This window comes from Colobus angolensis, unplaced genomic scaffold (assembly GCF_000951035.1).
Source record: "Colobus angolensis palliatus isolate OR3802 unplaced genomic scaffold, Cang.pa_1.0 Scaffold343, whole genome shotgun sequence".
In the NCBI taxonomy this organism is placed as follows: Eukaryota; Metazoa; Chordata; class Mammalia; order Primates; family Cercopithecidae; genus Colobus; species Colobus angolensis.
Genome location: NW_012116744.1, coordinates 1,148,176 through 1,164,430, shown reverse-complemented (window position 1 = coordinate 1,164,430; position 16,255 = coordinate 1,148,176). Strand labels below are relative to the sequence as shown.

The 16,255-nt window shown below is 39.6% G+C and overlaps 1 protein-coding gene across 1 annotated transcript in view; it reads right to left on the bottom strand.

Annotated features, from left to right (window-relative positions):
• Positions 1–16,255, bottom strand: part of N4BP1 (NEDD4 binding protein 1) — a 68,348-nt gene that overhangs the window by 11,889 nt on the left and 40,204 nt on the right. Inside the window, exons 2-4 of the mRNA XM_011952590.1 lie at positions 10,104–11,791; positions 2,949–3,079; positions 789–885 (exon numbers count right to left, since the gene is read on the bottom strand). Of these exons, the coding sequence (XP_011807980.1) occupies positions 789–885; positions 2,949–3,079; positions 10,104–11,731 (1,856 nt within the window). The 5' untranslated portion in view covers positions 11,732–11,791. The remainder of the gene's footprint in view (positions 1–788; positions 886–2,948; positions 3,080–10,103; positions 11,792–16,255) is intronic.

The following is a 16,255-nucleotide window of genomic DNA, read 5'->3' as shown; positions in this document are numbered from 1 at the left end:
AGAAATGGAGGCTTATAGGCTGGGTGTGGTGGCTCACACCTGTAATCCCAGCACTTTGGGAGGCCAAGGTGGGCAGATCACCTGAGGTTCAGGAGTTCAAGACCACCCTGGCCAACATGGAAAAACCCCGTCTTACTGCAACCTGCTAAACCAAAAATGCAAAAATTAGCTGGGCATGGTGGTGCGTGCGTGTAATCCCAGCTACTTGGGAGGTTGAGGCAAGAGAATCGCTTGAACCCAGGAGGCAGAGGTTGCAGTGAGCTGAGATTGTGCCACTGCACTCCAGCCTGCGCGACAGAGTGAGACTCCATCTCAAGAAAAAAAAAAAAAAAAAAAGAAAAGAAATGCAGCTTACTCCTATCACAGTAGGGTCAGTTGAGACATGTCTATGACGTAGAAGAAACCCTGAGGACCCAGGCATTACGATAATAGGCTAAGTCATTGATCAGAAGTAGAGTGGGAGTAGTTAATATTTGAAACCATTTTCAAGCCTGCCACACTAAGACAAGACAAACATTACTTTAAGCACCTACCAACCAGAGACTACAATATCTGCTTTTACTTACAGATTTTCAGCCATGTTTTACTAAAACACAAAAACAATTTCTTTTGTGATGTTTCTAAAAACTATGTAGCAAATATCACTGAGCATATCACCTTAATGACCACAAATATTAAACCTCCCGCATCAAGCAGGTCCTCTAAAAGTGTGGACCTGTTCAGCAGAGCAGGTGGCTGGCTCCTCACCACCCCACTCCAACCTTAGGAAGGAGAATGGCCTTTCATACCTGTCATCATGAGAAGCAATTCTTTCTCCAAAGACCATCCGGGCAGGAGTTAAAGATAATATTCCGAGCTCCTGGAGCTGGGTTAAGAAGTGCTGTTCTGTTCGTGGAATAAGTTGAATATACATTCAGAAAAGGGCTATCTTCCCAAATGTATCAAGAAATGTAAGTACACTCAAATGTTTCACTTGGAGAGCTGTGGAAAACCTTTTTTCTATTGACTCAGTTTTACTAACTCACTAGGAGGAAAAAACAAAAAACAAAAAACAAGCAAGACCCATACTAAGGCAAAAACAACATATGAACTAACTTCAGTTATTTTTTAAACATAAAAAGATTAAACTCATTTGCTTCTTAAGAATAGTAGGCCAGGCACGGTGGCTCACGCCTGTAATTCCAGCACTTTGGGAGGCTGAGGCAGGTGGATTACTTGAGCTCAGGAGTTCCAGACCAGACTGGCCAACACGATGAAACCCCATCTCTACTAAAAATATAAAATTAGCCAGGCATGGTGGCTCGTGCCTGTAATCCCAGTTACTCAGGAGGCTGAGGCAGGAGAATCGCTTGAACCCGGGAGGCAGATGTTGCAGTGAGCTGAGATTGCACTGCTGCACTCCAGCCTGGGTATTTAATGAAGCCTACCATCAAAAACTCTTTCAGAGCTATACTACAAGAAATAGAGGACAAAGAGAGGGATGATAGGAGACCCTGAGAGAGGGTAGGGGTGGGACTAGGACAGATCTAGGGATAGGAGGGACAAATGGTTCTACCCCAATCCCAAGAAAGATCCTTATGTCAAGAGTCTGTTGAAGCCTCCTCCTACTGGCCTCCTGTCCAACTTCTCAAAGGTGTCCATACAAATATTTGCCGGTTTTCATGGGGGGTGGGTGGTGACAGTGGAGAATGGAGGGTCAAAGCTACACTTCAGAAAACCAGTAATGGGCAAAAGCAGCTAAAAACTCAGGGTCTGAGGTTCCCACACCTGCATTCCCTACAATGGTACTCACCACTGACTTAAGCAATGCAGAGCACGTAAGCATTAAGAGATTCCTTTGGCAGGGTGTGGTGGCTCATGCCTGTAATCCTAGCACTTTGGGAGGCCAAGGTGGGTGGATCACAAGGTCATGAGTTTGAGACCAGCCTGGCCAATATGATGAAACCCCATCTCTACTAAAAATACAAAAATTAGCCGGGCGTGGTGGTGCGTGTCTGTAGTCCCAGCTACTTGGGAGACTGAAGCAGAAGAATCGCTTGAACCCAAGAGGTGAAGGTTGCAGTGAGCCGAGATCGTGCCATTGCACTCCAGCCTGGGTGACAGAGCGAGACTCCATCTCAGGAAAAAAAAAAAAAAGAGCGAGACTCCTTCAGGGATCCAATTGCAAAAATAACAAAATGAGTGGATCTGCTTTATTCCTTATGTACCCTCTGTTAAGATGAATATGATCTTCAAAATGGGGGAAGTTAGGAATACTTGGGAACTGTGTGGTTTGACCATTTCTGCCCCACTAAGTGACTAAATTTCACTTCCTGTTTAATGTGCTGGGCAAGTCCTGTACTCACTCACCCTCCCTCTCCACAATCTACTTTATTTTTCCAGGCACTCTGATGAGTTAAGTTGTCTGACACACCCCTTTCACCTATCCTCCTATCATGACCTATGACACAAACAACCTGAAGTTTCTCTGGAACATTTCATGATTCATAGTAAGTTCAAATCTTTCGTGTGTGGCCTGCAGGTCAGCCAGAGTACTTCATGTTTAACAGAAATGATTTATATTAAGCCATTAAATAGACTGTTAAAAAGACATAACTTGAAGGGGCCAAATTTATGAAGTGACTTCAAAAATACTATCTAAACAGTCAGAAACCCAGCCTAATAAAGACATTTTTTAGAAAGTAAAAAGAAAACATGTGATATATAATGAACTCTTAACATAATTTCCTGTATAAATAACTATGTTAACTTTCCATCCTACCCCCTAGTATTTCTGATGCCATGGCACTCTCTTCAATTGATGTTTTGCTAGGTGTGATAGATTTACAATTTTATTTTTAAAGCTGCTGCCCATGGCACACAGCTCTATTCTAAACAGCATGTGTTGTAATTATAAGCTGACTCATTAAACATTTCACTAGAAATCTGAAAAAATCAGTTTGCCTCACCTGTGACATTAGGATCACGCCTTGTTCTCCACTGAGGGACAAATACAGTGATGTTTCTGTTGCCAAGCTTCCAAAAGTATTCAACCGCAATTGCAATTCCACGACAAGAAAAGAACTTTTTCAGACCGTGGCTAGAAATAACAGAGTAAAGAAAATAAATAAAATTTATTTCTGTTTAAAGCACAGTTTCACCATGAAAAGTTAACATACACATACAACAAACAATAACAAAGTTCCCTTTAATACTCTTACATTTTTGGCATTTAGTTCATAAAGTTAGGATGGAACCCACTGTAGGGAACAGAACTCTTAACAGTGTCTTAGGATTTTTCTCACATTTTGTTAATCTAACTGGGTGTGCTGTTGTGACAGAAGGCAGTGAGCTCCATGGTAATACTTGTTCCCTGTGACAGAAGAAAGGGACAAAGATGTGACACGGTCATAACCCCTGCAACCTCCAAAGATGCTGCTGTGTCCTGTCCCAGGAGGGCCCCACTCTTTTCAGGGAATGGCTATATTTACTCAGTTTACAGCTTACGAGAAACATGTTGAGGGCAAGACTCAAATGAAACTTATGGAGGGGCTGTGAAAGGCTATTTTAAGAAAGCAGAAAGCAGGGAAAAAAGGTAAAAATAAATAAAGAAAGAAAGAAAGAAAGAAAAAACAACAACAGTGAACAGTAGAGAACACAGGTCAGAACACTTTTTCTGTTAAGAGTCACACAGTCTCTGTCATACCACCCAACTCTGCGTGTGAAAACTGTCACAGACAGCTGTAAGTGAATGTGTGTGGCTGTGTTCCACATTTACAAAAACAGGTGGCGGGCCTGACTTGGCCCATAGTTTACAATCCTTAGTATAGAGGATTAAAAAATGCCAACCCCTCCATCCATAACACATTTCAATGGAAAGGAAGAAAGTACTTAAAATTTACGCTCCAGCAGTTAATTAAAAGTGGAGATAAAAAAGTTAAAAGTTTAAAATTCTGCAGGTGGTAATTTGTCTACTCATGGGTATTACAAAGAAAAAAAGACTAAAATCTTAAACAGTGATGCTGTAATTGATGAAATTAGCATAATCTATGTTCACTGCTTCAACGGTCACTTAGATTGCAGCGACAATACTCCTTGCATCTTCAGTCCTGTCTTCTCTCCACATCTAATGCTGCATGCCAAAATTGCTTTGTAGAAATACTTCACTTGCAAGTCCTGCCATGATGGGCATATGTGTCTTGAGTTAAACCCCGGCTCTCCTAATTCCAACCTACCCTGAAAATTCCAGTGAAAACTTAACTTTTAAATGCAGCCCGAGGCCTCTGATTCTGCTCAGGGCCTTCAAAGGCACTGTCCTACACGAACGCTGCCTGGCTTCCAGGACCCCTCCTCGTCTGACTCCTCAGAAAGGATCTGGCTAAGTGACCCTCCCACTACCATGCAACAACCCTCTTGGTTTTGACCAGGTCTTGCCATGTCACCCCTCCTGGTCTCTGAGCCTTTCCTTGTGTTGCTTTCTATATGTGCGATGCTCTTGCACCTTTCCTTGCTCCTTCTTCAAATGCCCTCAGGACTGAATGCGCTGAATTCTGGCCCCTCTTCTTCTATGAAACTATTGCTAGACACAGGGCCTCTCTCAGCCTCCTTCCTCTTCTGAATTCCAACCCTGTATGGTGCACCAGAATCACAGAGATAGAATGGCATTTAGATGCCTGTTAGAAAAAGAAGTCACTAGGGAAGGAGCAGCCTGCCTGGGTTGCACAGCCAGGGGAATGAGCTGGATTAGACTCCGACTTCCTCACACCTGCCTTTTCCACGACCCCACCTGCATGTGCATTCCTTGAGAGCAGGAAGAGGCTGGACACTTCACGAACATCTAATGCTCTGTGAGATTCAGAAGAGCTACTCACAGACTCCTCTTTTTAAAGGCTATTTCTTTTTCAGCAAACCATAAATATTTCAGAGGCTCTTACCCCAGAAAATATATGTAAATAAACAAACCCAATCTTGATAATTCAGGAGTGCTTTGTTTATCTAAAGGCATTCAAATATGACAAGAAGGTAGCAAAGTGACGTTTTTAACTAGAAAAAAGACTGGGGGTGGTTCTTTAGGGGGGCCTTTTTTAATCTTTCAAAAATTATAAATCATCCATCACTCTAATTGCTTAACAGCAGGGACATGCCTACAGTGAACGTCAACCACAGCCCTAATTTGAAAATCCACAACAGAACAACCTGCTGGTTCTTAGAAAAACCAAGAAATATGTATATTTAGTCCGCAAAAGGATAATCCTTGAGAGAACTGCACTGAAAAGGTTTTTAAGGTGGCTCCCTGATTATTTGACAGATACAAATGTGTGCTACCTACTCTCCCTTTTCCTTAATAGCTTCTGGTGATGGCAAGAGGAGGAACTGGATAGAGGAGGAGTACCCAGTTCAATTCCACTGGGTCACTTCGTAACAAGGGTGGAAATGCAGACCGATGAATTCTGCTGCCCTGGACTCCTTACAAGTCTAGAGGGGGAACAAATGGAGTTTCTAGAAACATCAGCTCTCAACTAAATTCCAAAATGTTATTCTCAGTGATAAGATCATATCACTTTTGATACTCTAAAAAAATCTCAGGAATGGAATTAAAACAGAGGTTCAAAATTCTGGTGGAGAACATACAGATTTACCCAAAAAATAAAACTACTACAACAACAAAAAATTAAGTAGAGCCAAATTATTGTCCTCAAAATAATACAGAGGGTCCATTAAGGACCGCTCATCCTACTTCAAGTCCTATACCCTGAGCAGGCATGTGCTTACTACTCATCACTGTCTCCTAGCCTCTCTGCAATCAAACCAGAGTAGTAAGTTGACAGGTAAACCCAGACCAAAGGTCTATTTTGACCCAGAGGCAAAGTATATATATATAAAATAACACCTTGCTACTTACGGGAAGGCCAAAGCTCTGGGGCTCCCAGCTCCAAATACAGAATGAACAGTTATTAAGTCTGGGAAGCCAGGTGTGTAGGCCATCAAGAGATTTAAATGTCTGTTTCCATATAATTGGTTAAAGATTATATCATCTGGTTGTTTGCTTTATTATAGAATGCTGGCGACTAAAAGAAAGTGTCCAAAGCAGAGGAGAGATGGGTGACACACAGCTGATAAAAACTCATGGCAGCCATAGCACCGGACAGGGCAGTGTGGAGACAGTGGAAAGTCCTTTCTGAGTTACCCAGGAAAAATTTCTTTTTATGGAACCCTAATGTGGAAAAGACTAGTATGAAAACAAAAAGGTTAAAATACATATTTCTGGCAAGGGAAGGGGGCAAACCTCATCTACATGGAAAACTATCACCCCATATGTCAGGGGTTCTCATGCTGAAGTTTCAGGCTGACAGAGCCCAAATGTTTCTTGGCCACTACTGTGCTGTCTAGCCATACATCACAAAACAATTTCCACTTACTCATCATTTGACTCATTCATGGTGACGAGGGGGCAAGAACAAGATATACAAAATTGGCAGCATTAAACAGGGTACTGTGGAGGTTTTCACAGGTGGTATGGGCTGCAGACCTCATTCTGGATAGGAAAATGAACAAAGGCTTTACAAAAATACATTGAAGGGTGGGCCTAGGCTGCTTTAGGGTGTGGCCCACACCAACAGATCCTATTGCTTAAGGAATCAAATAAGTACTTCCCCAACTACTTGGGTCAAATCAGTAAGCTTTAGTTAGCAGTGCTGTGCAACCCAAGACTTAAGTATCCAATGATGCCTTGGCCTGAAAATTCCAACCTTAACTTCTGCTGGAGGAGAGAGGGTATACAGCAGCTCTGGGGAAAGACATTATGGGTCCAAATCTCTATCTATGTAACCCTGGAAAACATTTTTAAGCCACTTCATGTTGTATAAATTACAACTTTTGCCTCACAACTGGTGTGAAGGCTGCATTTTTAAAAATACAGTGCCTGACACATAATAATGGGTGTTTCGACTTTAAAATCCCAAATATTTGTTGCATTAAATATAAGGTCTCAGTGAAAAATCTAAACTGGCCACTGGAATAGTAACCATGAAGTTACAAATGGGTAGTAGAAAGCCACTAAAAAAATCCTAAACTGGGCATGGTAAGGCATGCCTATAGCTTCAGCTACTAGGAAAGATTGGCCGAATCCAGGAGTTCGAGTCCAGCCTGGGCAAAATAGTGAGACTTCACCTCTTAAAAAAAGAAAAATTCTAATTTGTCTTTAATTCATCAACAAGTTTTTAATGAGTTCCTACTGTGTGTCAGGGACTATGGGTATTAGAGGTAATTCATTGAACAGAAGAAACACAAATCAGTTTCTTCATGGAATCTAGTCAAAGTTAATTCACACTTAACATTGAAGAAACTGATTTAAAATACGGGCTGATTTTTTTCCAACTTCCAAAAAAAATTGAGGTAAAATTCACATGACTAAAATTCAATGGCATTTACTACGTTCACAATGCTGTGCAACCACCACTTACACCTAGTTCCAAAATGTTTGTCACTCCGAAATAAAACTCTATACCCATTATGCAGTTTCTTCCTAGAATATGGGTAAATCTTAATTACTGACATTTTCAGAACAATACATCAAATTAAGTACAAGTCTGTCTCCTTAAAATAACACATTCACTTGTTAAAGTATTGCCTTTAAACACAGACATCTGTGAATCCAAAGAAAATGTAAATCCTCCCAAAACAATCAGTTTTCCAAAAAAAAAAAAAAAAAAAAAAGAAAGCTTGCAGCTTTCTCTTAGTGTAATAATTGGTAGTTTTCAAAAGAGATGATACTGTACTCAGGGCATTAGGAAACATGTGGGAGGGTGTTTGGGGTGTCACAATGACTGGGGAAGGATATTATAAGCAAAGTGGGAGGGACTAGATTTGCAAAACATCCTGTCACAGGTAACACCACTCTAAATTCCAACAGTGACCCTGCTGAGAAATATGCCTGTTAACTACCCCAAAAGGTTTTTAAAAAGCATCAGGATCACTGCTCATTCTATGTTAACTTGCATTTCCTATTTGGAAAATCCTTCCACATACAGAAAAGTGAAAGAGGATGAGAATTGCTCACAATTGTGACCTAAATTTTGTGTCACCAGTTGGCTCAAGAAATCATAACAATGAAGAACTTGTTCCGGGCTTGGGGTGTGGGTGACTGAAGTTGACATTTTTGCTTAGATATCGCTATGCAGCTGCGGGTCATTTGCTGGGTTTCCCCTAATAGGGCTGCCAAAAAAAACCAAAGTGAAATGACAATAAACATGATTTGGAAATGAAGGTAAACATACTGCATATTTTTGCTGCCTGTCTTCAAATTTTAACATCTGAAATGATGGCATTTTCTTTTTGACAGCAAAACACAGCATCGATAATTCATTCAAATAATAAAAAGCAGAATAATCCTTATATTTTAAAAAATACATATTAAAATATTTATGAACATATAGCTGAGATTTCCTTCAAAATAATAGGGGTGGAAGGAAGAGGTAAGGGCTGGGATGAAACAAGACTGATCATGAGCTGGTAATTATTGAAGGTGGGTGAGGAACCCATGGGAATTCATTATCTTGTGTATCTGAAAATCCTAATAAAAAATTTACAAACCAAACAATTACAAATATACTATAAACATGTATTTCAAAAATAACATTTATTTTTCAATTCTAATAGGTATTCTTAAAAACTCAGGGCATTAACTGATCTCTCAGAACTCCCAAAAAAGAAGTTACACAAACATTTGGCAATTCAGAAAAGTATTTTTAAGATTTGGCAACTTCTTCCTCATTCCATGTCCAGGTGCCCTGTTTATTGAATTGTAGCTACTTAAAATGCCAGACCTTGAATATTTCTTCAAAAATCAATGGTGTTAAATTAAATTTGGCCTAAAGTTGCCTCCATACATAGTGACCTGCAACCTTAGTATGTGAACAAATTGCAACCTAAGAGTATTCTTGTAAAAAAAAAAAAAAAAAGGCTGAGTCTCAGCCAATCACAGCAGCTAAGCTTCAGCCAATCACAGGCTGGCAACTGTTCAGACCACATCTACATAAGGCAAATGCCTCATCACAGGATGCCTGGATAAGGCAAATGCCAACCTGTAGGCAATCAAATTGTTTCTGCAGGGTACTTCCCTCTTCTGCTGATAAACACCACGGGCCCTCATTGCTGAGTGAAGCTCTATGAACCTCTCCTGGTTTAGGGTGCTGCCAGATTCATTAATCATTGTTTGTGCAGATCAACTCTGCTACATTTAATTTGCCCGAAGTTTTTCTTTTAACAATGGGGTGACTGGTTTTGAAAACAGAAGGCAGACTTTACTTTGAAATGATATGGTAAAGATGTCCTTAAGGACAGGTCAGAAAGCAACAGATTGCAGCAACTGAAACTCTGAACAGTTAAGTGACCTGCCCCAAATCAAACAGCTGGTCCACAGTCCGGGGTGGCTCTTGACCCTCACACTCTTCTTAGCCACGATCTTAAACTGCCCCTTAGAAAAGAAACTCAAGCGTACAGGTTTCAAATCAGAGGATTTTCAACTAAGAGGAGTTCCAAGACAGGCTAACTAGAAACAACGGGTTCATTAAATGATGTCTTTTACTAAAAACAAATATTATAAACTTTTAGTAAGAGCAGAGGCCCACAATGAAACTCAAACTAACTTCCTTTGAAAGGAAATTGCCATTGCTCTATCCAGAGAAGTACATCACACCTATTACCACTGTACACTCTAGGCTAGAGATCAGGCATACTCTAACATAAGATTAAAAAATCCTTGTGCTTTAAGCTTTGTTTTCTTATTTAGATTAGAACATAATGGTACTTACAGTATTAAGAATGTAATGACTTAAAAGTTACTATACTACCTATCACTAAGCAATGCAATGTGAAAAGATAATCTTCTACCCTCTCTTGCCCTTAGAAATTAAGTTCAGCAGGGTGAAGTAAAGTTCATGAATTCGGAAGATGGACTGACAAAACCTTTCCAACCAGTTGGTTCCCATTCCCCTCCACATCCAACCCTAACGCTACAGATCAACTATATACAACATGTATGTATAGTTCCTATATACATGTGATTCTTAGACACCATTTAGAGCCTTATTTAAAATAAAACAATCTGCAGAGAATGGACTTACGTAATTGCAACATTGCTCCCATCTATAACAATGTGCTTCAAATCTGTTCTCCCTGGTTCATTTTTTAATTCCAGCTTGTAGGGTACTTTTAGAGTATCTCGAAACCTTTGAACCCCAGTAACTGAGGAATCAATATGATCAGAAGGTCCTGCCGACCTTGCATCAGTAACTGAAGGTAACAGCTGGGGCAGTGGCATTGGTGGAGAAAGGGTTGAACAATTTGGTTTAGAATGAGGAGAACTACAACATCCTAAACGTTTTTCACAGGCAGATTTCATATTATTTGGAAGCAAGGGTTCTGGCTGCTGGTGTAAACCATTTTCAGGAAAAACTGGAACTCTGGGCTGGTGACTTGAAGCTCCCCTTGAAACAAAATTGACTTCTTTGGGACTTGAAGAGGCAACAGAAGGTGAAAGGCCATCAGTTTCAGGGTCTATGTTACAAATGTAGTTCTGGTTTGAACCCCAGAATTCATGTTTCTGTTCTATTGGCACTGTCCTGAAAGTATTAATTCTGCAATTTGAGGTACATGGTTTAGCTTCCACTTTGAATGGTAACTGAGAAAATTTTTCTGCCATATTTTGCTGTGCGTGAGTCTGTGTTTTCTTTGGAGTGGAATCAGTTGTAAGCTCATTTGTGCTGCTATAAACACCTTTATTTTTGGTTTTGTTGGTCTCCGGATACATTGTACCAGCTGAAAATTCTCTGTCTTCTTGGAATCTTTTATTTTCTTTTTCAATTTCCTCTAAGAGCAATAATGGTTCAGTAGATGGTCCATACACCTTAATGACTTTTTCAACAATTTCTTGGGAATAGCCCATGGTTTTAAAAAAGTTTACGAGGATGTTGTATTCCATTTCCTCAGTAGTTTCTTTTATATCTGGACTTAAATTTTCAGAATCAGTAGAAGAATCAGATAGGTCAGCTATTACATTTCCAGCCAATGTCTTAGCATCATGTAAAATCTCCCCCTCCTGAACATTTTCCAAAGAAAACTGCTTCTTGGTATGCCTTTCTTCAGAATCAGAAAATCTCCTTTTCTGACAAATTCTCTCATTGGAAAGTGCCTCTTCATCTGGGGTTAGACCATTTATTGGATCAAAAAGCACATCTGGTGAGCTAGAAAGGACTGTGTCCATTTGTTTTGTAAGCTCAGAAACAGGAGTCCCAGCTTTATTTCTTGCCTCTTCCTGCAAAACACTTTCATCTCTGGAAATATTCAGCCCTGTGGCAGCATTCTGTGTAAACTCTGTTTGCTGAGAATCTCTAATTTCAGTAACATCATCATCTGTTTCAAAGAGATTCTCCTCACCTTGTGTGAGTGTCAAAAGTTCTTTTTTCAAGGAAGTGGGCAAAATCAGCAAATCCATTGTGTAATTGTCTGCATGGGCTTCAACAAATTGTTTGAATTCCCTTTTCACCTCTGATTCTTTCTGACTACTGGGTAGGTTCTCTTTATTTTCAAAGAGCTTTACAAACTGCTGAATGTGACTCCTAGCCATGACCACGGCCTCAGCACTTCCTCTGATGCCAAGAAGGCCAATGTCCAGAATGCAGAGGTCAGCACAAGTATCCTGAATCAAGCTTTTCAGAAACAGGCTCTCTGCCCCAACAAAAATGCAGTGCATGTCTTTGGGGTAACATTCTCTTTCTTCTAGTTCAGGTTCACAGATTCCTTTAATATATTCCTGTAAAGAGAAAATAAGAAATTAGGTCAATTTACAAAAGTTCCTTATAGCACATAATAAATTACACATGTAACTACAAATGTCAGGCTAATTTTATAAAAATCACAAGCATGTTTTAATTTTGAACAAAACGTCATGTTTTAAATAAAACATTGAAAGTAACAGATATAACTTGCTTAAATCATCTTTAGAGGAACTGAAAAGTTTTCATCCAAATCTAAAAGGTGGGTATTTTGTAACATTTTATGCAATGTGATCTTAGGGATTTGCTGAGCTACACAGTGAATAATTCCAAGAATGGATTTATTTACATCTCTAATGAAAAGACATCTTTGCTTGTTACCAGTAATGTATTACTTCCATGACATAATCAAGAGATAAATAATCAAATCAAGTGATTGACTAGAGAACAAATCTTGACTTTTGCTACTATATACCCTTGGTTTCCAGATTTCTTGAAGGTACAAAGAATAACACTAATTTTTTTTTTTTTGTTTTCAGAGCAAAAGCAAGCTTATTAAGAAGCAACAATAACATTAACAAAAATTTTTTTTCCAGTTGGTTGAAACAATCTATATACTGTATGATTTTTTGTCTGTTTTCTAAAGAAAACCAGACTGTTAAATTAAATGCAGATCTAATAGAACAAGTGAATGCTGGACAGTATTGCTGTTCTCAGATGCTGGTATTAAAAGGAGGTTGAAATGAGGCAAGAAAGGAAACTGAATTCTCTTAGCAATTAGTTGCTACTGGAGTCAGAAGTATGAATCAAGCAGACAAGCAAACACACACACAGGAACATATCTGTTAATAACTTTGGCTCTGGGGTCAGTGTCTTGGTCTAAAATTCCAGCCATATGACAGGTACTATCTTGCTCAAGTTACCTAATCCCTCTAAGCCCAGTTTCCTCAACTATAAAAGGAGTGTAACTGCAGGGATTTTGAGGGAATTCAAAAAGATAATGGAAGTTAAAGTCTCGACAACAGCGCCTTGCACATAGTAAGTGCTTACTAAATAGTAACAACGCTGTTACTTAAATGATCAGTCAAAATTCTGGACAGACATTTGTAGGAAATGAGTCTGGAGATATCTGATCTATACTTTAAACTAAAATTAGAATGGTGTTACCAAAAAGTTAAACCTGTGCAGCACCAGTCAAGAAGAGGCATGGTAAGCCTGTACTTACTATATACTTGCTGTGATAGTTACACAACTTCAGTGAGAATTAATATTCAAACGTGTGTAAATATTCCTTGGCATCTGAAATTTAGAACTACAATATCTTTATAAGTAGATGAAACAGCAGATATATGAGCTCTCTTACCTCCTTCTAAAAGCACCTGAAGTATTTGTGGTCTTGGTGGTAAAGCATGGAGGTAACTGGTGCTGGATAGAGGAGCTCTGTTATTTTTTAGAGACAGGGTCTGTTGCCCAGGCTCGAGTGCAGAGGTGTGATCTCGGCTCACTGCAACCTCTACCTCTCAGGCTCAAGCGATCCTCCCATCTCAGCCTCCTGAGTAGCTGGGACTACGGGCATGCACCGCCACACCTGGCTAATTTTTGTATATTTTGTAGAAACGAGGTTTCATCATGTGGCCCAGGCTGATCTCAAATCCCCTGATGAGCTCAAACAATCTGCCTGCCTTGGTCTCTGAAATGCTGGGGTTACAGGTGTGAACCACTGCATCTGGCTAAGCTCTGTCTTTTTAATGGGGCAGCTTGCTATTTCTGTGAACATGTCAACTGAGTTAAACATAAAGTAATATAACTTATCCACTTTTCCTGAATGTGCAGCAGTGTTAAAGACTGAAGTCAGCATCCCTGAAGATCTCCAAAGAGGCAACATTTAGCTATCACTTGTTTGAAATTATGCTCTATTTAGGTTGTGGCTTTAACGTTTTAAAATTTATTTTGAAATAATTATAGGTTCTCAAGAAGTTCAACGGTACTACACAAAGTCCTGTGTACTCTTCAGTTTCCCCTAATCACTGCATCTTATGTAATTACAGTACAATTTCACAGTCAGGAGATTTACATTGACACATTTCTGTCTATATAGTTCTATTATATGTATAGTCATTTTATCATATGTGCAGCTTCCTGAAACCACCACCTCAGTCAAGATATGGAACTATTCCATCACCACAAAGATTTCCCTCATTACCTCTTTACAGTCATGTCCACCTACTCCTACCTTCCATCCCTAACCCCTGGGAATTTTTCATGTCTATAATTTTGTGACTTCAAGAATGCTATATAAATAGAATTATATACGACTTTTGGGGTTCGCTTTTTTCACTCAACATACTGCTGTTGAAATCCATTCAAGCTGCTGCATATATCGAGTTCATTCCTTGTTACTGCTCAGTTGTATTCCATGGGATGGATGAACCAGTTTTTTTAATCCCTCTCCCTACATTTTAGTTGTTCCTATTTGGAACTACTACAAATAAAGCTGCTATGAACACTCATGTGCTAGTTTTTACGTGAACTCAAGTTTCATTTCTCTGGGCTACACTCAGGAGGGCAACTGCTGTTGGGTCATATGGTATGTGTGTGTTTAGTTTTACAAGGGACCGCCAAACTACTTTCCAGAATGGTTATACTATTTTACATTTCCCCACCCATGTTTGAGAGATCCAGTTTCTCCATAACTTTGCCAGAATCTGCCAGTCACTATTTTTTATTTTACTTGTTCTAATAGGAGTGTAGTATTTGGTCTTAGTTTACATCTCCCTAATACAGTGGTGTTAAATATCTTTCCATGTGCTAATAACCATCTACATATTCTCTTTGGTAAAATACTTAATCCTTTTGTCCACTTTCTTCCTTGAAAAAGTTTTCTTTTAGGCCAGGTGCAGTGGTTCATGCCTGTAATCCCAGCACTTTGGGAGACCGAGGCAGGCAATCACGAGGTCAAGAGATTGAGACCATCATGGCAAACATAGTGAAACCCCGTCTCTACTAAAAATACAAAAATTAGTTGGGCATGGTGGCGCACGCCTACAGTCCCAGCTACTCGGGAGGCTGAGGTAAGAGCACTTGAACCTGGGAGATGGAGGTTGCAGTGATCCAAGATCATACCACTGCACTCCAGCCTGGCAACAGAGCGAGACTCCATCTCAAAACAAAAAATTAAAAAAAAAAAAAGTTTTCTTTTAATTTAGCCTGGGCAACATGGTGAAACCCCGTTTCTACAAAAAATAAGCCGGGAATGTTGGTGTGTACCTGTAGTTCCAGCTACTTGGGAGGCTGAGATGGGAGGATCGCTTCAGTCCAGGAGACTGAGGCTGCAGTAAGCTGAGATCACGTCACTGCATTCCAGCCTGGGCAAAAGAGCGAGACCCTATCTCTAGAAATTTTTTTTTAAATTTTTAATTGACAAATGATTGTATATCTATCTATCTATCTATCTATCTATCTATCTATCTATCTATCTATCTATCTATCTATATTTTTTTTTGAGATGGAGTTTTGTTCTAGTCATCACCCAGGCTGGAGTGGAATGGCACAATCTCCCGGGTTCAAGCGATTCTCCTGCCTCAGCCTCCCAAGTGGTTGGGATTACAGGCACGTGCCACCACACCTGGCTAATTTTGTATTTTTAGTAGAGATGGGGTTTCACCATATTGGCCAAACTGGTCTTGAACTCCTGACCTCAGGTGATCCCCCTGCCTCAGCCTCCCAAATTCTGGGATTACAATTAGTTGCTACTGATTGAAGCAGTCTATATCCCATGATTTTTTGTCTGTTTTCTAAAGAAAACCAGACTGTTAAATTAAATGCAGATCTAACAGAACAAGGGGATGCTGGCCTGAGCCACTGTGCCCAGCTGACTGTATATATTCATGGGTCACACAGGGAAGTTTTAATACATACAATGTATAGTGAGCAAAACAGGTTAATCAGCATATCCATCTCAAACATTTAGCATTTCTCTGTGTTGTGAGCACTCTATATCCTCCTTCTAGCTATTTGAAACTATGTATTATTGTTAACTATAGTCATTCTACAGTGATATGAAACACTAGAATTTATTCTCCCCAGGGAGCTGTAATTTTGTATCTATTAACAAATCTCTCCCTTTCCTTTCTAGTCTCTAGTATCCTTCTGTCCATTTTCTAACTGGGTTGTTTTATTACTGTTGGGTTTTGAGAGCTCTTTATATATTCTAAGAGTCTTTTGTCAAATATGTGGCTTGTAGATATTTTCTCCTGGTCTGTAGTTTGTCTTCCCATCCTCTTAACAGGGTGTTTTGTGACAGCAAGTTTTTAATTTTAAGGAAGTTCAATTTATCGATTTTATTCTTCACCAAGCCTGAGGTACTGAAGACCTCTCCAATGTTATCTTATAAGTTTTACATTTAAACCTATGATCCATTTTTAGTACATTTTAAAATAAGGTGTGAGGGTTACCTTGATCTTCACGTTTTTGCCTATAGGTATGATATTGCTGTAGCATCA